At 35.7% G+C, this 21,967-nt stretch overlaps 1 protein-coding gene across 1 annotated transcript; it reads right to left on the bottom strand.

The window, feature by feature from the left end:
- Positions 1–4,885: 4,885 nt before the first annotated feature.
- LOC145061005 (subtilase family protein) lies at positions 4,886–11,454 on the bottom strand. Its single transcript, XM_079008364.1, has 9 exons — positions 11,310–11,454; positions 10,826–11,024; positions 10,087–10,266; positions 9,505–9,616; positions 7,124–7,685; positions 6,659–6,762; positions 6,124–6,481; positions 5,834–6,047; positions 4,886–5,766 (listed from the first exon to the last, which is right to left on the bottom strand). The coding sequence occupies exons 1-9, from the start codon at positions 11,376–11,378 to the stop codon at positions 5,237–5,239; spliced, it is 2,328 nt and encodes a 775-aa protein (XP_078864490.1). The 5' UTR covers positions 11,379–11,454; the 3' UTR covers positions 4,886–5,236.
- Between the last annotated feature and the right edge of the window lie 10,513 nt (positions 11,455–21,967).

Raw genomic sequence — 21,967 nt, 5'->3', positions numbered from 1 at the left:
TCACTCTTATAATTATTTATCTACGACGAGAGTGTAGCGATAGAGAAGTAAAATTTCATAGGAAATCTGTGATTTAAACTCTAATATATTCAAAATATTGCTAGTGTTCTGCGATCTATTATAATAAACCGAAAGAAAAATAAAATGTGATAATAAACAAAATCGACTAAAGTATGTTGTTTTTTATACTATAGTAAATAAAATGAAAACTATAATCTTTATATAAAATTGAAAGTAAATATAGATTTATTTGATTAAATTGGAATGAAAATCCAATATTTTCGCTTAGATCACCGTCCATAAAAGAATGATTTAGACCGGAATGGCGGATTGAAGGTTTGTGACGACTCTTGGAACTATTTTTGTAGTTTACTATAAAAGTCAATAGAGTCTGTTTATTCAAAAGAGAAAGAAACAATAACATATTCCTCAAACGGCATAATGATTAAAATTATATATATGTGTGCTTAATTTCCACACAGTTTATCCAATTGGTGATGCAAATAAAGAAAGCTTTCCCTAAGTAGATTGTTTTTGTTGGTAAGACGGGGTAAACTTTTAATAGACATTGAGTATAAGAAACAAATAAATTGGGATAATTATCAAAGGATCGATGTGTTATGTAGCATAAGTTTTTGGAAAAACACACTATGCCAATAGGCTAATAATTCATGTCGGTTCCGGTTAAAAAAAACGGTTATAGAAAATCGGTTTCGGTTCTAACCGGTTCAGATTTTTGTTAATCTAGATGTGAAATTTTGTTAAAAAAATCATTTTTCTGGTTTAAAACCCGGATTTTTTTTTTTTTTAATAAACCCGGTAAGAAAATCCGTTTTTCGATTTAAAAGAAATGGTTTTTAAACACCAGTTCGGTTTATTCTAAACTGATTCTCAGATAACCGGTTCCACTTTTTTTAATTTTTGGAAGGTTATTAAAAAACCGGTTTGGCTTGTGCACCTCTAAACTCTAGGGGATGAGTAGAATGTAGTAACAGGCCTATGTGTTTGGAATTTTGGGTTAGCTATAACGGGCTTTAGTATTTAATTCAAATTAATTTCATCGGGCTTTATTAGTTAGGTTACATAATTAGTTGATCAAACTTTTATTAGATTGGAGTCTTAGAAATAGAGATTTAAGATTTTTGGCCATTCTAATAAAGTCTAATAATACTGGACGGAGTGAGGTGAGGGAAGGGTGAGGGAAGCTTCCCTCCCCTCTTGAACACCACTCCGTGGGTGAGGGAATGGAATGCGGGAAAAAAGGTGGGGGAGAGAGTGCCGCACTTTCTCTCCTCTTCTCATTGGTCAATTATTTTTTATTATTTTTTTTTTATCTTTTTTAATATTTATAAAATTATATACTTATTATAAAAATATAAAAAATATATCAAAATTCATGGTTTTTAATTTCTTACAAAATAAGTATATAATATATGTATGAAATATATTTAAAAAAAAAGTGAGGGAAGGGCTTCCCACCCATTCCTTGGTTTTTTGGTGAGGAAAAGGAAAGTGAGGGAAAGAGGGGTATGGCCCACCAAAAGTGAGGGAAGAGTCCCTCCCACACCCTCCGATCTACGAGGAATGAAGCACACCTAGACCTAGTTAATAGCATTACTTTATTTAAGACACTATTTTATTATTATTTTATTTTTTTGTCAAATAATGTATGACCTCATAGGATGACTGGATGAGCAAAAGTCATGTGTACGAGTTTGATATTTAAGTTGGACTTTTTCGGGCATGACATTTATGAGCATTTAGTGTTAATTATTCATTTGACACGGACGTGAGTATTCCTTGGAACCAATGTTTTAAAATCCGAGTTTTTAGTTGACCCGTTGTGATGACCGGTTCATGGGTCAACCGCTTCAACAGATTGAAGCATTGGGTCAACCCGGTTTATGGTCTTTTTCTATTTTCATATATTTTTACTTTCGAGCATAATGCATAGACATATAAAACCAATAATTTGATGTCCACAAAGTTTAAACATTGAAAAACATATCAAAACATGGTATAGATCAAACTAAACACAATAAACAACCACATAGAGTACAAAAACAAAACAAAACATAGTTTTGACATTCGCTATTTGTATCCAAGCCCTATTAAAATAGGTCAATCCGGTTTTAACCGGTTCGACATAACGGTTCGACCGCAGTTCAGGGGAAACGCAACCGGTTCGATCCGGTCCATATTTTTACAAAAAACCGTTCTCAATTGACCCGCCTCTACCCCGGGTCACGGTCCAACTGGTTGAACCGGCTGGGTCGACCCAAGTTTTAAAACATTGCTTGAAACAACAATCCAAAATGTCTACACCACTTTTGAAATCACACTTCTTCACAATTGTTTAGTGTTACCTTCTTAGAAAAACCATTATGTTAAAGTTATATATTGTTGGAATGTATTATACTCTTCACTTTTTGGTTTGTATCATATTTTAATTTATTTGAACCATTCAAATCCATAATAACTGAAATTAATTAGAATTCCATTAACCAAATCGATTCAATATTCAAAGTAATCCATCAAAATTCCAAGAGAACACCCATAAGATTGAGTCTGAAGTCAAAAACCATGTTTTTTTTCTTAACTATCATTGCATAAAGAAGAGATTAGAGGTGAGCATCATACCTGTCGGAACCATAACATAACCAAATATGTAATTTGGTTTGCTTATTGGTTCCTCTATATCTATTGATTCAGTCCGTGATTTTTCGGTTTTGAACCCTAAAAACTATGAGTGAGCGAAATACTTGTTAGAACGGAACTAAACCTAACCAGAATTGATTGGGAACAAAATTGTAACACCCGGAAATTAATACAAAACATTTCATATTTATTATAAACATATCAAAAGATAGTAATGTATCTTTATGTCCATTCAACGTTTACAAATTTTATTAAAGGGACCCATACAACAATATTATATAATGATCCAATAAGGGCGTCACGATTTACATAATTTTAGAATGCAAATTTCGCTTTTATCCAAGGTGTTAATGTTTGACCTTCTTCTTATTCTTATTGGATTTATCTAATACTGAACTGTCACAACACAGTAAGTTACAATGAACTTTGTGAGTAATAAATACCATATAATCGTATAAAAACCATGAGGATAATAACGTCATTATGCAAATGGCCAAAGCCATCGTGCCCAACAAAATGAAGTAACAACTCACCAAGTCATTTTAACACATAAAATGTATAAATAGTATATCCCTCCGGTCCACTTAAATCAACATAAGGCCGCTTATCTTAATTTTTAAACTCACGACTCTGTTCCACTAGTGACTGAGACATCAATTGTGCCTTTAAAAAGATTAAAGATACCATTTGTATCTTAGACTTGTGTCCTAAAAATAGTTGAAGGCACCTCATACGTCTTTAGACACCTCGTGTGTCATTAAAATAGTTAAAGACGCCTCACACATCTTTAGAAACCTCATGCATCGTTAAAATAATTAAAGATGCCTTATACATTTTTAGATGCCCTCTTATGTTGTGAAAGGGGATTTGAGATGTCTCTATCACTTTAAGACACCTCTTATGTTTCTTTTGAATCTAGGCACCTTTTATGTCTCTCTTGAAGTTGGAAACTTGTTGTGTCTTTGTGTCTTGGAACACCACTCTATAAGGTTGTATACTAAAATACAAGAAATATAACACAACATAGTACTCCATAGTTTTAAAGCATAATTTATTTATAGGACACCACTTGTGTTCCAATCACTAAAGTTTCATGTTTAATCCTATTGTTACCCTTTCAATCATCTCATAGTTCATACACAATAAGGGTAACAAAACAAATTACTCACCTTGAGCTATGAGTATGGAATAAGCTTCATGTTGATTGCACTTTCTTGTATCTTCAAAGTTGTCAACACAAAAAGCCATGCTTAACATAAAAAATTCAACATTTTTCCATTTCTTTTTCACCCGTTTAACCCATTAATTAACCCTAATACTTTCCACCAACTTTTCAACCCCTTTTAAGGCTTACATGCACACTTATACGTCCTTTACACATCATTTTATTAATAAAAACTCTCTTGACACCAACTATATGTTGCCCCTTGCTCATGTTCACAAGCTTATTTACCTACTTTTACAACACATGCATGTATTTCTTTCCTCACTCAGCAATAATATACATTTAGGGTGTTATATTCTTAGATTTCCATCAAGATTTACTCTAATATGCATTAATTAAATACTCAACAAGTGTTATCAATTTTCTGGACATCAATATCCTAAACCCTAGTTTCCATTTTCAAGAGCAATCAAGATAGAATAGGAAACAATTACCTTCAAATATGTGATGTATGTTGATCAAGGAGGTTAAAGGATGTTAGTACTACTTTTTATAACCTTCTAATTGTACTTAGAGGGTGTTTGGCTTAGCTTTTGTGGGACAAAAGTCCTTTTTGTAAAAGAACTTTTTGTAAAAGTTGTTTTTTAAAATGTGTTTAGATTAGCTTTTGAAGGGAAAAAATCAAAAATTAAAGTGTTTGGTTTAACTTTTACATGTAAAATGACTAAAAAGGACATGATTTAACTTTTAGATGAGATTATAAATGTAATTTAATGTTTTAGCTGGTGAAAAGTTAGGAAAAATCACGATTCCGTGACTTTTCAAAAAGCTTGAATTTACTCTATAGCAAAAGTTGATTAAAAAGTCATTTTATTTTACCCAAACATTTTTTTTGACTTTTTCTAAAAGATAAAGTCAAAAGTAAGTTTAAAAACCAATACAAACACCTTTTTAAACTACCCAACATAAGCATGGGCCAAAGACTATAACACTTTCAATTGTACTTATACGATTATACAAGTCATACAACATTTTCATATTATACTTATACGATTATACAAGTCATAGAACATTTTCATATTATACTTATACGATTATACAAGTCATACAACACTTTCATATTCAATAGCCATTCATGTTACATGAAACCTCTTTTGTCACACAATACAAAACAAATCATATTGTGTTGCATTTGCAATTAATTGACAATGAAATTGATGCAATCTAACATTTTTATGAAAAAGATGAAATCTTTGCTAGAAAACACAACATGCAAATTCTTGATATTGTATTTCTAGGTATGTTATTGTTATACGGTTACTCCTCTAATTATTCATCTTTGTGTTCTTGTTTTCAAGAACTTTCTAATCAATCCATGTTATCTTTATATGATTAAATCATTAAACCCGATCACTACATCAAAGATACTGCAATAGGACTTCGAACAATATGAACACCATCACTCCATGTGAGCCACCCAAATGAGTACATGTCTTTCTCCACCTTCCCATTCACCTGTCTCTCCACCCTTAATTCAAAACTCTTCTTCTCGCCTATACTTTTAAACTTCAAAATCGGCGGCGACACCTTAATAGAGACTCCCAACGGCGGTTCTACACTAGCAAAGTAAACACTCCCTTTTCCCCCAACATTCGTCACCGTTCTCTTTACACTCACTTTCCCGATTAATTTCGGGAAACTGAAAGATGGGTAGTTTAGATTTTGAGTTGAAGGTGTAGATTTAGGGCATATGAAAGTTGGGTTGGATCTTAAATCACCATGGCTGCAAAGAAACGAGAGATAATCGGTGTACGAAGCATCGTAGATGAGTCCAGGATCAGCTGCCTTCTCCGGCCGGAAATAACCCGATCCGAATTGGAATGGATCTGCTTGTTTGCCTGATGCATCAGTTATTTGCTTCCCTTCATTGTTCAGTAATCCAGCTGCGAATCAAACAATGAAAACATTAGGTTCCAATTTATGAATTCGGCTAGGGTTTTACGATTATACCGGAGGTTATAAGCGCTGATTTCACGGCGGCGCTGCTCCAATCGGGGTGAATCGCTTTGAGTAGAGCAGCTGCGGCGGCGACGTGAGGGCAAGCCATTGAAGTTCCTGAAAGTATGTTGTATTTTACCCTCCGGTGATCACCTTCGATCTTCGTCGGAGAATTACCTTCTGTCCACGCTGCCAGTATATTCAACCCTGGTGCAGCAATATCCGGCTGCCAAAAACCCAAAGTTTACATATTAAATTGCTATAAAAAACCCATCAAAATGAACAAGCATTCATCAATTTACCTTGATGATCTCCGGCGAAATGGCACTTGGGCCTCTACTTGAGAAGGCAGCCATTGATGGAGCTGGTTTAGTTTGTAATACAGTTCTTCCTGGATAAATATATGCTGTTCTAGTTTTTGTGGAGTTTATGTACTTAAGAATTTGTATTGCATCATCTGATGAAACTGCAGTTGCCGGAAGAACATGAGCGTCGACGGTTAACTCAGCTCCGTTGGCGGGGCTGTTTCCTAAAATGTAGCCAATGCCGCCTGCCCTCTTTACCTCCATCCCTTTTCCAACTCTTGTCCCGTTCCCTCGCATGCAAAAGACAATTTTGCCCTTGGCTTTTTGAGGGGATAAAGAACCAGGTAAACATTGACTGCATAAATTTCAAGATTCGAACATATTGTGATTATTAATTTTTGGGTTAAAGAAATAAAATAACAACATTCTTTTATTTATTTGTTATAGCAATCATGTTTTCATTGTTGTAATTAGGCAAAATTTTCAAATGTCCTTTTTTTTTTATTATGCAAAATAAATTAAAAATAATTACCCTGATATGTATGTTTTTGGTACATCTTCATTCACAACCTCTGCTGCATAAACAAGTTTATACATTTTCCTTTGTGGCAGCTTGTATGGAGTTGCTGATTGTCCCTGTTAGAAAGAAAGCTTTTAACTTTTTTATTTTCAAGTTTTGACCTATTTTTTAGGCAATTTAAAATCTCATTTTTCAAGTCCATTTAGGCCCGTTTATTGAACATGAGAGAACAAGTTGCACTTTATTAATTTAATTTTTGTTCCACTTAAAAGAAAAATGTGAAAGACAAATGAAAATGAGACAAAGATTGTCAATTTAATTTAATTTAATTTAATTTTTTTTGTATAAAATATGTAAATACCCTCGTCATCTTCGTTATTGGAAACAACCCTAGAAAATTTATTTAGTCAGAGTCCATCTAATGTAACAAACACAACTTAATAAGTGTAAATATATAGTTGTGTGGGTAGTAGTGACCTTAATTTTTATGCCGTTTCCTAACTGAACCGGGGCAACAAAAGCACGATCAATAGAACTTGCAGCAACCGTAAGTAACCACGGGGCAGTATTAACCACCGTGGACACCGTCGGCCCTTCATTACCGCCACTACACACCACCAAAATATTATTTTTCACCGCTTGAAGTGCTCCAAGGGCAAGACCGTCATTTGTATAATTAATCGGGGTTGATGAACCAATCGAAATGCTCAAAATATGAACACCATCTTTAATAGCATCATCAAAAGCAGCTAACATGTCTTCAAAAAGACATGTGTTTCCATCTTCTTTTCCCTTGTTTGGAACCGCCCAACACACTTTGTAGATTGCCAGGCGGGCCTGCGGTGCACCCCCAAAAGCCGTCCCGGCGGAAAACCCACCGAGGGCTGAGATGTGGGGGACACCACGGCCTCCGACGGTGGAGGCTGTGTGGGTCCCGTGCCCGTCCATGTCACGGGGGGACCGACTGTCTTTTGTGGTGTTTAGAGGTCCGTATCGTGCTTCATAACCCTTAAGATAATATCTTGCTCCTATGAGTTTTCTGTCATAATATATAGTAATCGTAAGATTCGTATTATTTCTTATTACAACGTTGTAACATTATATTTCAAGAACATATCAAATTATAGCAATGTCATCTGGATAGAAAACAATTTTTATTACCAAAACTAAGTAGATTTTTTTCAAAATATTATATCCATAATATCGAATTTACCATCTGATAAAAAGAGAATAAGGGAAACTTGTGGAAAAAAAAAGAACTCAACGATAGCAATATCTTGTAATGATTAATAATTTGCAAAAGAAGCAAACTTGGATCGGACCAATAGAAATCAGTTGCATGTATTTTACGACAACCCCAGAAAAAACATTAGTACAATTATTTTGTGACAAATATAGTAGTATTATTTATTAGGTAAAATTTCAAATGAAAATTCTAGTAAAAAAATGTTTTGTTGCGACTTTTAAGAAAGGCCAAACATTGTGGCCCATGTAGAAAAAAGAAAGAAGCATGGGGATTAGTGGCTCACATTTCACAATTTTGACACAAAGAAACAGCCAAAATAGACTGCAAGTGCAAATCAACCACCAATGTTTTTACTTATTGGGTATGCTTTTGTTCTTTATGAAATAGACAATCTTGGCTTTCTAATCACACCAACCAGTTTCTAAATCCAATTCAATTCCAACCAAGTATTGCATTCAAGCACCATCATTGGTTCATACCAATTATTTATTTTCCAAATAAAATCAAACAAATTACAAGAGATAACAACATATTTTATTGTAGTTACATCACAATTTTCCGTTTACATATTGTTATTATCGTTCAAGAATGTAAAAATATGTTGTTATTACGGTTAAAGAAATATAATTAAGTTGTTATATTGGTAGAGATAGCCAATTTTTTTAACAAAAGGGCTTATATAGTAACAATTAAGGTGTAGATTATTATTTAATAATATCGTCCCTAATTTTGAATTCTCTTTTAATCTATCGGTAAATTGTTTCAAACATATAACAATAGTTTCTACTGAAAGTCCTAAAGTTGGTCTTGATCATATAAAAAGTAAGGTCAAGACATGAACACTTGAATGAAAGGGGGCGAGAAAAAAAAAAGACAAAGAAATCAAAACTAGCATATATTTAAAAAAAAACTAAAATTATAGAAAGTTACCGACCTTAAAATGTTAAGAACACTTGAAAGTATTAAATGACAAGATAATTAAATCTCAACAATAAACAAATATTAATGGATAAATAAATTTAATGAAGAGATGAGTAAAGATGAAGCAACCATTATCTAAAAAGTAAAGGCAAAGTAGCAAATAAGATCATAACTAACTATAATTATGTGTAAAAAAAGTAAGTATGTTGGTATGATGGACAAAACATGTTAATGCAAAAATTAATAATTTTCAAGTTTCATTTGTTCTGTTACAACATTGTAATTCAAAAAAATTATACCTAAGTTAATAATGTCATCTAAATATAATGTAATTTTCTGTAACTAGATAGATTTTTATAAGATAATATTATAATAAAAAAATTAAAAATATAATGCTATGATACAATAGACTTTTATAAGAAAAATAGGAAATACAATGATAAATTTAAAAGAAAAAAAAAAGTAAAGTATTTTAATATATAAAAGTAAAAGTTAGTTATTATTTCTTTGCATAGTGAAACACACATTGTTGTGTCACACTAGTATTATCTTCTTTCATATCAAATACTTATAGGTTCGAGACTTATTGAGTTATTGATAACATAAATATATCCATTTCTTTGTTTTTATTCTACAACAATTGTAAATTAGGAATAATAAATAATAAATAAAATGAAAAATGCTGACTGACCTGTTACAATTTGTTGTTTTGAAACTGGGCCCAGTTTGGCAGATACCTTTCCAAGAAACTGGAATGGGTCCCATTCCTCTATCATTGAAGCTTTCTGACTCTGGCCACACCCCTTCACCAATACACAAATTCTTCACATGTTACACATATCTTGATACATTCAATTTTCTTTCTTAAAAACTTATATATATATATATATATATATATATATATATATATATATATATATATAATGTTTTATGACTTGTAATTTGGGATATTGATTTTTTTTGAAACGACAAACCTAATATACTGCTAATTCTACTTATGTTTAAACGTGACTTGCGCAACATATGATACTGCTAGGTTAAAAAGTTGTTTGGTTTTTGAGATATCAAGAAGGTTAATATAATCATTGAATCTTTTTTAATGTAACCGAAAAATACACGGACCAAATGATTGGAGTCTATGTGCTTTCATATCGATCAAGAACTTGCATTATTTATAAAAGATTACATTTGTAGATATGAATAGGACTGTGTACCAATTGTTTATAGAATTTCTAATCTTTATAAGATAGTTTTGAGAAGGAGAAAAGAATACCACTATCCATCATTCCAACAATGACATCTTTGCCATATTGAGATTTGGATAACAAGTCATTTTTATCCAATTGATTTGGCTTCAAATCTTCATCTAAGCCTGAAAATTCCCATGATCTTGTGGTATGCAATGAATATTCCATTTCATGGCTTGGGATCACCTTCACAACCTCCTTCATATCTATTTATATTCATACATACTTAGTAAGCGATAAAAATAAGTAGCTGTCTAGATTAATGGTGTTTTAAAATTGTTCGAGAAAATGATGACATAAATGAAAAAATAATAAAGAAAAACTAATGGGGGCAAATTTATAATTAGTTATGATTCAATGGGAAAGTTTAATTCAATGACTTTGTATTAAATCTTCTTTATGCATTAGGATAAAAGAGAACATTGTTAAAAGAGAACATTGATATATAACTTACTGGATTAAGTTGGTCAATATTTAAGTCTATTACATGGAAAACAGATGACACTAAGTCTATGTCTTTGAAGCTAAAAGTTATTAGTCAAAAGCTGAAATGTGACTTAGTGGTGAGCAGTGATAAATTTAATAATTCATATGATAAACATCTAGGGAAAGAAACAAAAAGATGGTCTTAAATAAATAAATAAAAAAGACATATGGTGTCTTTTTTTAATTTGTGAAGCTTTGAAATGTCACTTACAAATAGTGACATATTTAAGGCCTCACATTTTACATAAAGTAAGAAAGAGTCAAGTGATTATGATTTACCGGAGAGTTGAGAGGCCTCATCAATAGTAAGCAAGGCGGCAAATCCATTCATGCTATGCTTATAACTGTAAAGAAGACAAGATCTGACTTCATCTTCATACTTTTTAACACTAAACAAATAAGAAAGATGATTTTCTTCAATCTCATGTAACGTTTTCTCTCCATCGTCATCGTTATGCCTTAAGTATACTATGTACACCTGCCCACAATAACCGAACCAATCAAAACTCAATAAATATAATTACAACCAAGACCTTGGTTATAATTGTAACTATATTTGTATATGTATAATATAATAAAGACTAAATCTTGCTTATAGAACCAAGACCTTGGTTCGTCAAGATTCTACACCTTTACAAGTTTGTATCAAAACACTTGTATACGTTGAATGTATTTCTAATGCATGACGATTGCTTTCGATTAAAAGAAGAAAGAAAGAAGTAAAATAGATACATATATATATTCACTTTTAAGTGTGTACAACCTTGGTGTCAAAACTTGAGGCTAAGAGAGGTAGCCAAAGAAGAAGCGGAAGAAATAGAAAAGTGTTCATAGTTGAAAGGCAATGAACATCGGATTGATTTGAATAGGGTATTTATATGAAAAGATGGTGTGCCAAAGAATCTCTACGGTTTTATCAAGAAATCAATCTTGAATCTAGGGCAAGGAAGGAAACAAACAAGAAAAAACAACTAATAAAAAGTTGTCAAATGTCTCCCACTTGACAAATTTTTCCTTTTTTACATTTTAAATTTATTAAGATTTTTACTATTCTGTTTTAGTATTTTTACTTTATCTTGAACGAGTTATATAAATAATGAAAATATTTTTTTAAGCTATGTTATTTTTCTTTTACCTAATAGTCCTGTTAGATATAAAATATAATCTAAATAAACTCATTTATAATTACCTAAATTCAAACCAACCTCTATTCGGAAGCAACTATATACATCTCTATATGCATGGTCCGGTAATTATCTTTCCATATAATTGTGACGAAAACTCCTTCCATAATTGATGACTGACCAAGACGTCTGTCATATAACAACACGTAATGTAAAGCTAACTTTCATTATGATCATTTGTATTTTATAAGATGTCCACTGATATATTGCCGTCTATTATCGAATAATAACTGATAATTCATAAAGAATATACAAAAGAATCGAGGGTTTCCACAAAAAAGTATAAGTGAAGCAACTTAGATTTTTGAGTAGATCTACCCTTGGGAAAGAATCTTGAATTGTTTAAGCCTTAAGGAAGGCATCATGGTGAAATCATGCACCTCATATTAATTGATGATCGTTTGTTACAAATGATAAATGATTGATTGTAAAAATCTAAGGCTTAACGTGCATGATGTGGTGCTGATATGACGAGGGAGCCAAAGTGTGCACACTGCCATCCTTGGCATTGTTTATTGTTGGCATGCCTAAGCATGATCTCCATGGCTCACAACGCAAGAAACAGTAAAATCATGACCGTTGGATAATTAAAAAATTTATTTTTAAATTATTTTATATTTTTCTAATTAAGCTTGATGGAGTGTGCACAGTATCAACTGTGGCATGCCACGTAGACCGCGACGTACAGTCGTACACCGTCCTTGGTGTGCGTCTAGGCCGAGCTCAAAATCCGCTTGTCACACCTTCGATCTTTACTCTTAAATCCTTTGTGACCATTTTTAAAATTTTTCTTTTACATTATAAATAATACCTTCAACCATCCAATTTTACAGCACCAAAAAATATTTCTTCTGTATCTCTACAATACTACTTCTATCTCTCTAGAATTCAAAATCATGTATTCTTCACACACTCAAAACAACCAAAAAACAACCACAAAAATGTTAGTATGTTATAAGGTTTAGGCTGGAACTCGCCAATTATTTTCAAAGCTATGGTTATAAAATATTTTCGAGAATTAACCAACATTTAATAAAAACTCGATCCCACAAAAACATTTACAATTAAAAGATTAGGTGTTACTATTAAACATCAATACAACCATAATGTAACACTCCGGATTCCCAAGTATTATTTTATTCTTTTATTTTTGGGTGAGTGTGAGGAGACTCGGCGAGTTGGAGTCCAAACTCGCCGAGTAGGATCGCGGTTTTGTGCGCGGGTTCGCGTCTAGACTCGGCGAGTCCACGCTGTTTAATGAAACCCTAATTTCTAGGGTTTGAGACCTATTTAAAGGGGCTTATGGCCATCATTTGCGGCCACCAACCCCAGAGAGAAACCCTAAAGAGATTTTGAGCGTTTTGGGAGAGAGAAGAGGCCATTGTTGACCTTTGAAGCTTTGTTTGGCAAGGCAAAGGAGATTCTAACTAAGAGGAGGCAAGGGAGGTGGACACCCTTCGATTTTGGAGCTCAGAGCATCATCTTGGAGGTATATTTTGGCTTCCTTTTCTGTTGTCATGATAAACATGGGGGTTAGGGTTTCTTGACCCCTTTGTTGGTTAGATTTGATGTCCATTTCGTCCCTATTTGTGATGAGGCTTGTGATGAGATCCATAGAGGTCCAGAGAAGCTTTATTCCTTAAGCTTTATGAGGATTCATGGGAGTTTTGACCTAGAGTTATGAGATATGGGGCTAAAACATCATCTAGGAGCAAATAGTTATTGTTTGAGCACCAAGGTTTGGACTTTACGTGATTATCATGCCTGGGGAGGACAGATCTATGATTGTATGGAACAGATCTGACCTCATAAGTGAATTTGAGTTATGCATGGCATGGACTCGCCGAGTCTGAAGAACAGACTCGACGAGTAGCATGAAGTTTGCCCGCAACCACTTAACGAGTGGTCTTGTCGAGTTGAGGGGTCGACTCAGTGAGTCAGGGAGAGTTAGGGGGGGGGGGCTGAGTCAAGCCGGAACTCTCCGAGTTGTTCTTGAGACTCGGCGAGTTGAGTCGTGGTGGCCCCGCGATTTATGCCAGGTGAAACTCGTCGAGTCAGAGAAATACTCGACGTGTCAAGAGAGGATCCAAGGGAGTCAATGGACACGTGTAGACTCGCCGAGTCGCCCTAGTTCACTCGCCGATTCCGGTCAAAGTTGACCGTTGACTTTTGTTGACTTTTAGGGTTTGGTCAGCGATGTGGCCTTTGGGCCAAGAGAGGGGTAAAATGGTCTTTTACCCTTAAGAGGGTGCCAAGAGAGGGTTGATTCTAGTCTTGAGAGTTATATTCATGAGAGTATTCGCCTTATGTGTTAGGCGGTGGCGAGTTCGAGATTCAAGTGTGGGGATATCTGCTTTCTGCTTGCCAGGTGAGTCTTCTCACTATACTTTACCTTGAGTAGGTAACCAGAGTTATGTGACAAGGTATTTTTATGCTATCTATGTTATGTGTTGTACTGCATTATTTCTATGTGATTTATGCTGTGCATGTTTACAGAGTTAGAACCGAAAGGTTCCCAGAGTTAGAACCGGAAGGTTCATAGAGTTAGAACTAGAGGGTTCATAGAGTAGGGTCCACGGACCCACAGAGTTATAGCCTCGAGTGGCTAATATGTGTTATGTGTGGTATTTTGGGGAACTCACTAAGCTTCGTGCTTATAGTGTTTTGTGTTATGTGTTTCAGGTTTCTCTCAGGATCACGGGACGGCACCGGCTCGATTGTACACACCAGAGAAAGAGTCATGTTTTGAGGATCCTGGTTTATTAAGCAAGTGAAAATGGAGTTATGTTTTTGTAATTCGTTTATGATTGGAATTTTAAGAAAAGTGTTTTTAAGAATTAACGATTATTTTTAAATGAAAAATTGTTTTGAAATTTACGGTGTTACACATAAAAAACAAATAAGAATTACATCAATACAAATAATAAGAAACTTAACATGTTCTACTTCATTCTCTATCTCTTAGCTTCTAACTTCCAACTATCAATTTTTCTCCGTAAGTATCATGGGATACATGACATTAAAAAGAGACATGTATTACAATAATGTCTCGTGAGCTAAGTGGGTTTTAGACCATAAACCGTTTACAATCATTTTTAAGGAAAACTCATTTCATACATACCATAAAACATTTTTAGTCATTTACATGATAAACCATTTCATACATAACATTAATCATCATATCATAAATATTATTTCTTATCTTAACATTCCATTAGATTCTTTTACATTTTCTGTAACATCCTAATTCCAAAATAAAAATTTTAATTTTTTAAAATAGAATAAACACGCATTTTTATAAAGTTACATTAAGTCAATCCATGTTTTCTAAAACCATAATTCAAAATGAGAGTTATAAGGAAAACAATGCGGAATCTTGAATCATAAAACCATTTATGTACATGTGTACAATCCCCCCTTCGTAATCCGATAAGTACCTGAAAAACATTTAAATCCACAACTATAAGTCAAAACTTAGTGAGTTCCCCAAAATACCCCACACAACAATACATATGCAATGCATGCACATTGGGCCCACATCATATGACTAGATTGCCCCCCTGAACACATCACAAAGATTGGATTGCCCACAACCATAAAGACTGGATTGCCCCGAGCTACAACCATGAAAACTGGATTGCCCCTGGACCCACTATCACAAAGATTGGATTGTCCCCAAGCCTACAACATAAGACTGGATTGCTCTTGGGTATGTTGGCCTACAACACAAAGCAGTACCACCTTAACCCAACCATACTATGTCCAAAACAATAACAGACAAACATAGATAATCATAACAAATCTACTAGTCCAACAGATCACTACATCATAACAACATCCTGCACACAAGGACACACACTGCAATATAAAGTATAGTGAGAAAACTCGCATGAATGAAAAACTTAAATCCACTACTCAAAGTTCCACAATATCAGCTATATGATCCTCCTAAACCAAACACATGCTAAACTTTAGACTACAACTTAACACCCCTCAAAGTTTGACCAAAATTCAAATAGGTAAAAAATTCAATTGTCAATGACTAAAGTCAACCCCTAGTCCACTCCCACGTCGTGACCACTCGTTAGTTACGTCGTGGCAAGCAGGATGCCACATTGTGAAAGTTGAACTCTCACATCTTAATGGGTTAAGCTCTTAATCCTTCAAGCCATCCTTTCATACTTTCCAAAAGGCTTTCTTACTTCTATTCCAACATAAAAATCGTAGTTTTATAGACATGCATGCTCAATGCAAATCTAGAACTCAAACTAGGTTAAAATGGAGAAATAAGACCAAAATCTCATGCATGGAGCTCAATACACAATCAAACTTTAGATCCAAAAGATATAGAGACCAAGGGACCAAGATGAGCTATAAAGTTGAAAACTTTATCTCATATAACCAACCCAAACTCGAAAATGAGCCAAGAAATTCAATAAATCCTAGATCTATGGAGTGGGAACGAAAAAGGTGGAAGCTTGATACCGTCCCAATCTCCACCAAATGCATGAGATGCAAGATCTGGACTGATACACTCTTCCAACTAGCAAGCACACATTCTCCTTTTTTTAGGGCTAAAATTACCATAAAGATCTCACAAGGTCAATATGAAGGCTAGGGATAAGGTGAAAGGAAGGTAATGGAGGTTGAAGGTGTGCAAACCATAACCCTTAATTCCCTTAAATAGGGGAACACATCTTAGAATTAGGGTTAAACGCCAGGCGGCCATCACGTCGTGACCGAAGGCTTGTCACGTCGTGACATACAAGATTGAAATGCGTATATACATATATTGCCATGTTGTGGCAATCCCATGTCCCACGCCATGGCATATGGTTTTTCCTAATAACCACATATTTGATCCCATTAAGTTTTAGTTGATCCACTATGGAAAACGGGTGTTAAATTTTAATTTCCATTTCCAAGACCAAAGTGGAAAGAACAAATCAATGCACCAATGTATCATGTTTCGTTTCCATGAACCTAGGTGGAAAAAATAGATCATTCCATGAAGACATCATGTTTTTTTTGAAAAGAACCAAGACATCATGTTTTTAGGACATTTACTTCGTAAAAGGGGGGGGGGGGGACCACATCCATAGATTCCTCTAGACCTCTTATGAGGCATCATGGTCCGAACAATTTTCATTTTGTAGCCCCTGGGTCTTGGTACGTATTTATTTGTAAGTATTTTGCATTTTTGGCCTTGGACTCGGCGAGTTGAAGGACCAACTCGCCAAGTAGAAGCGGGACGGGACGCGGGATTTAAGTGACGGACTCGACGAGTCGGATCCCGGACTCGACAAGTAGACCCTGTCTGGACAAAAACCCTAATCCGAGGGTTTGCACCCTATTTAAACAATGTTATGTCGGCCACAACGTCCCTTATGCTCCCAGAACATCTCTCATTGAAACCTTAGCCGTTATTGAAGCAATCTAAGCCTTGTTGGTGGATTTTGGTGCTTGTGATCTTAAGAAGGAAGGAGAAAATCTTGAGGAAGCAAGTAAAGACCAAGGGAACCCGAGTTTGTGCACCTTTTATAGTTCATTGAAGGTAAAAAGATGTAACCTTCTTCTTTCATTTATTCGATCCCTTTTTAGGGAGATTTAGGGCTTTTATAAGCCATATTTGATGGCCAACCATGATTGCAAACATGGTTGGGGGTTAGAGCTTCTGAATCACGTCATTAAGGGAGTCACAAGGTAGTTGGGGACTGCTTTTGCACCCATGAAAGGTCCCATGCATCATAAGAGCTTTTTTTTTATGTCTTTTTGAGCTCAATGTCCCATGAAAGCACGTAAAGTTTGTAACTTTATGTGCTAGATCGATTGTAGAAGCTTGGATCTATCTTTTGATCAAAGGTTGTACATCAGAAATCGAGGATTTAGAGTGTGGACGTGATGGACTCGATGAGTCCGTTCCTAGGACTCGACGAGTCCAACGTTTTGAGTCCCGTATCTGTTGAAGATCAAAAGATCTCAGTTGAGTGTTAGAAGGGTCGTAACCGGACAGAAAGAGTGACCCAAGGTATTGGACGTAATTTTAGACCTGGAGTTCATAGGACTCGACGAGTGCTAGAACAGACTCGACGAGTCCAAGGCAATCTTCTTAAGTTTGAAGATGAACTCGACGAGTTGTTCATGAAACTCGGCGAGTCGAGGACAGGACTTGTTCATCAGATGAAGGTGGAATCGGCGAGTGTTCATACAACTCAGTGAGTCGGATGGGTTTCATGTGATGTTCATACAAGAGAGGAACTCATCGAGTCAATGCCAAACTCGACGAGTCGAGACGTGGATAAGGACGAGTAAAGGGTTAGGGACTCGAAGAGTTTACGGCCCAAATCGGCGAGTCGGGTCAACTTGAAGTTGACTTTGACTGGACTTGGACTAACCCTGTTTAGGGTTGCACGTGTTGTGTGTTTACTTGAAGGCTATCGTGTAGGAATCGAGGAGTCGAAGGGAGTCGACTTGTGCGTCGAGGATAATTCAAACACTGCACGACATTTGAGGTGAGTTACCTTCCAGTAGGGGTGGGTCTAAGGCCACAATGCCGGCCCACCGGAAAGGGGTATTTAGAAGATAATGGTCTTTATGATAATTATCTTGGTCTGGTTATGTGTTTTGGTCATGAGATTTATCTGTATGATACGTTATGTGTATAGTAGGGATTAGTTTCCCTGACAGTGGTCCTTAGTGATGGGTTTTAGCCATAAGAACTTTCCTATGTGCGCATGCAAAACCCTATTGCTTGGATCTAGGCTTTCTAATAAACATGCTTTGAATCCAAGACTTCTAATGACTAATTAGGTTAAATAATAACATTGAAACAGATCTAGAATCATACCTTTGAGTTCCTTGTTGATCTTGAGGTCTTGGAGCTTTTAGAGTCACAAATGTCACTCCTCTAATGGCTTACAAACACCAATAGCAAGAAGAATGATTTAGGAGAGAGGAGAGGGGAGGAATTCGGCCAGGGTTCTCTTACTTTAGGAGATGTGTCGAATTCCCTATGCCATGGGGTCTATTTATACTTGTAGACTCCTTAAGGGTTACAACCTAAACCCTAATTGGATAACTTAGACTTTAAGTTAATCCATATCCTTTCCTTGATAACCCTTTGGACGATTTTGGCTTATCCTAGCCCTAGAAATCGTCCAATCCTATATCAATAAGGTTTTACAGTCTAAAGTTTAACTATCAAACAATTGACAGTTTATACCCCTTTATTTAATTAATCTCTTTAAGTCACCAAATTAATTATAATTAATTCTATGACTTATATTAATCAAATAACAAATATATTATTCATTATATTACTCTCATAATATATTAATAATATTTACTCTCTCTCTTAATAAATCATCCTATCAAGTTGCTATGGTGAAGGCAACCCAAAAGGACCATGCACAACCGGGTCAAATACTTGCCTAATATAGTTGCAGCCTTAGACACTATTCCAACAGTCTCCCACTTGGATAAGTCTAGTAACTATATTCACAAGTACAATTCGGTTTGCAATCGTAGCTCTCAAAGACGCTGTCAACTCTGATCTAATCAATCTTGTCCTTCAGATAAAGGAACGTACAGTCCTCTGTTAGATATCATGCTGACAATCCTATGGAATGGTTAGTCAAGCATTTAGGTTTCTCGATCTCTGACTTATTCGACATAGAACTTAATCGAACACATCAATTCAGTTCTGACCGGGCCCGACACATAAGTCAAATCAAATCATCGAGCGGCCGAGATATCGCTTTTACCTTCTTAGATAAAAGTTACAGATAAAATTCGACTTATATGCATTTACTTATTCATTAACCAACAATTCACAACAATACGTTTTATAACACCAAGTTACTGATGCGTTTTCGTATTATCAATGTACAATCAATTAACAAATAACAAACCATATATCTAGGTTTTAAGACTATATGATATTATCGTCTCGCGATCACCTTTTATATCGTATTCCATAAGGTGATTCCAGCAAGCGCGGGTTTATTCCAATGCTCAAAACTAGTTCATAAGCACTCATGAACGTTGCAGCAATCCTTTGCTATGTCTAACACCATTTAGACATTCTACACACCAATTCATGACAATCTTCATTCATATCTACTCCCAACATATGAACGATTGTGGACCATTTGAACAATTCGATTATTCCTAATAAACTCAATTATTCTGGAAGTCAAAACATGCAAAGTGAAACAATAGTTAAACAATTAACATAAGATAGTAACATTACTCATAAATAATACTCCTTTATTTAATCATCAAATGTTAATTACATTTATCTATTACACGTTTCTAATACTATCTAATCTATGCTAATATCATCCTTCAGCCCAATACTCCTAGCATGCTGCAAGTGCTTAACCCTACTCAGTCCCTTCGTAAGCGGATCTGCTGGGTTATCTTCTGATGATATCCTCTTCACTACGAGTTGTCCTTCTTCTACACGATGTCTAATGAGGTGATACTTTCTGTCGATATGTCTTGATCTACCATGATCCCTCGGTTCCTTGGTCAAGGCAACCGCTCCTTCGTTATCACAGAAAATCTCCATTGGCTCCTTTATGGCAGGTACAACTCCAAGATCACCGATGAAGTTCTTTAGCCATATTGCCTCCTTCGACGCTTTGCTCACTGCAATGTACTCTGATTCGTATGTTGAATCAGCTACGGTCTCCTGCTTGGAACTCTTCCATGTCACTGCTCCTCCATTTAGGGTAAAGACCCAGCCCGACTGCGAACGGTAGTTGTCCCTGTCGGTCTGAAAACTGGCGTCACTATACCCTCGCACCTTTAAGTCATCACTCCCTCCGAGGACTAAGAACCATTCCTTCATCCTCCGAAGGTACTTAAGGATGTTTTTCACCGCAATCCAATGTGCCTTGCCAGGATTCCCTTGATATCTACTAACCATGCTCAAAGCGAAGGCTACATCAGGGCGAGTACAAGTCATAGCGTACATGATTGAGCCAACTGCGGAAGCGTATGGTACTCGGCTCATTTCTGCTATCTCAGCTTTGGTACTCGGACTTTGAGTCTTACTCAATTTGGCATTACTTTGTATCGGTAGTTCTCCCTTCTTTGAGTTTTCCATACTAAAACGTTTTAGTACCTTCTCTAAGTAAGTATTCTGACTAAGTCCAATTAGTCTCTTACTTCTTTCTCTTACTATCCTTATTCCCAAAATATAAGAAGCCTCTCTGAGGTCCTTCATAGCGAAGCACTTCCCGAGCCAGGACTTAACTTCCTGCAGAGTCGGGATGTCGTTTCCTATGAGTAATATGTCATCGACATATAGAACGAGGAAGCTTACTATACTCCCACTGGCTTTGACATATACACAAGATTCGTCTTCGCTTTGTACAAATCCAAACTCTTTGACTTTCTCATCGAAGCAAAGATTCCATCTGCGAGACGCCTGCTTAAGTCCATAAATGGACTTCTCAAGCTTACACACTCTATCCGGATGCTTCAGATCCACAAACCCCTCTGGCTGAGCCATGTAAACATCCTCAGCCAACTTTCCGTTAAGGAAAGCGGTCTTGACATCCATTTGCCAAATCTCATAATCATGAAATGCGGCAATTTCTAGCATCACTCTAATAAATTTAATCTTCGCAACTGGTGAGAAGGTCTCATCATAGTCAACTCCGGGAGTTTGAGTAAAGCCCTTCGCGACCAATCGCGCTTTATATGTGTGTACGTTCCCATCCACGTCGGTCTTCTTCTTGAAGATCCATTTGCACCCAACGGTCTTACGTCCGGGCACGTAATCAACCAAATTCCAAACTTGGTTATCATACATGGATTGGATCTCGCTATCCATTGCCTCTTTCCACTTTACAGACTCCGGGCCTGCCATGGCTTCCTTAAAGCTATTAGGTTCATCAAGATTTACTAGTGTACCATCACTAATATACGTGTCCCCTTCGGTAGTAATATGAAAGCCATAAAACTGGGGATGAATTCTAACTCTATCGGAACGTCTAAGAGGTAAGGATTCGTCAATCGGTTCAACCGGAGTTTCCTCCTCGGGTTGAATGCCAGCGGTAGAGGTTCCTTCATCTATCGACTCTTGAATCTCTTCAAGTTCGATTTGCCTCCCACTGTCTCCTTGGCTTATGAGTTCTCGCTCTCGGAAAACTCCTCTCCTCGCAACGAAGACAACATTGTCCTTCGGTCTATAGAAGAGATATCCAAAGGATGTCTGCGGGTAGCC

The sequence above is a fragment of the Lactuca serriola genome, chromosome 7 (assembly GCF_051521515.1).
Source record: "Lactuca serriola cultivar US96UC23 chromosome 7, Lser_US96UC23_V15, whole genome shotgun sequence".
NCBI lineage: Eukaryota > Viridiplantae > Streptophyta > Magnoliopsida > Asterales > Asteraceae > Lactuca > Lactuca serriola.
Note: the sequence above shows the minus strand (reverse complement) of the source record. Positions and strands in the feature narration are given on the sequence as shown.

Coding starts and splice junctions, on each gene's coding strand:
- LOC145061005 (XM_079008364.1), bottom strand. CDS start 11,378: ATGAACACTTTTCTATTTCTTCCGCTTCTTCTTTGGCTACCTCTCTTA. Junction 11,025..11,309: donor CCTCAAGTTTTGACACCAAG/GTTGTACACACT, acceptor TATTGTGGGCAG/GTGTACATAGTATACTTAAG. Junction 7,686..9,504: donor AAAACAACAAATTGTAACAG/GTCAGTCAGCAT, acceptor ATATTATGACAG/AAAACTCATAGGAGCAAGAT.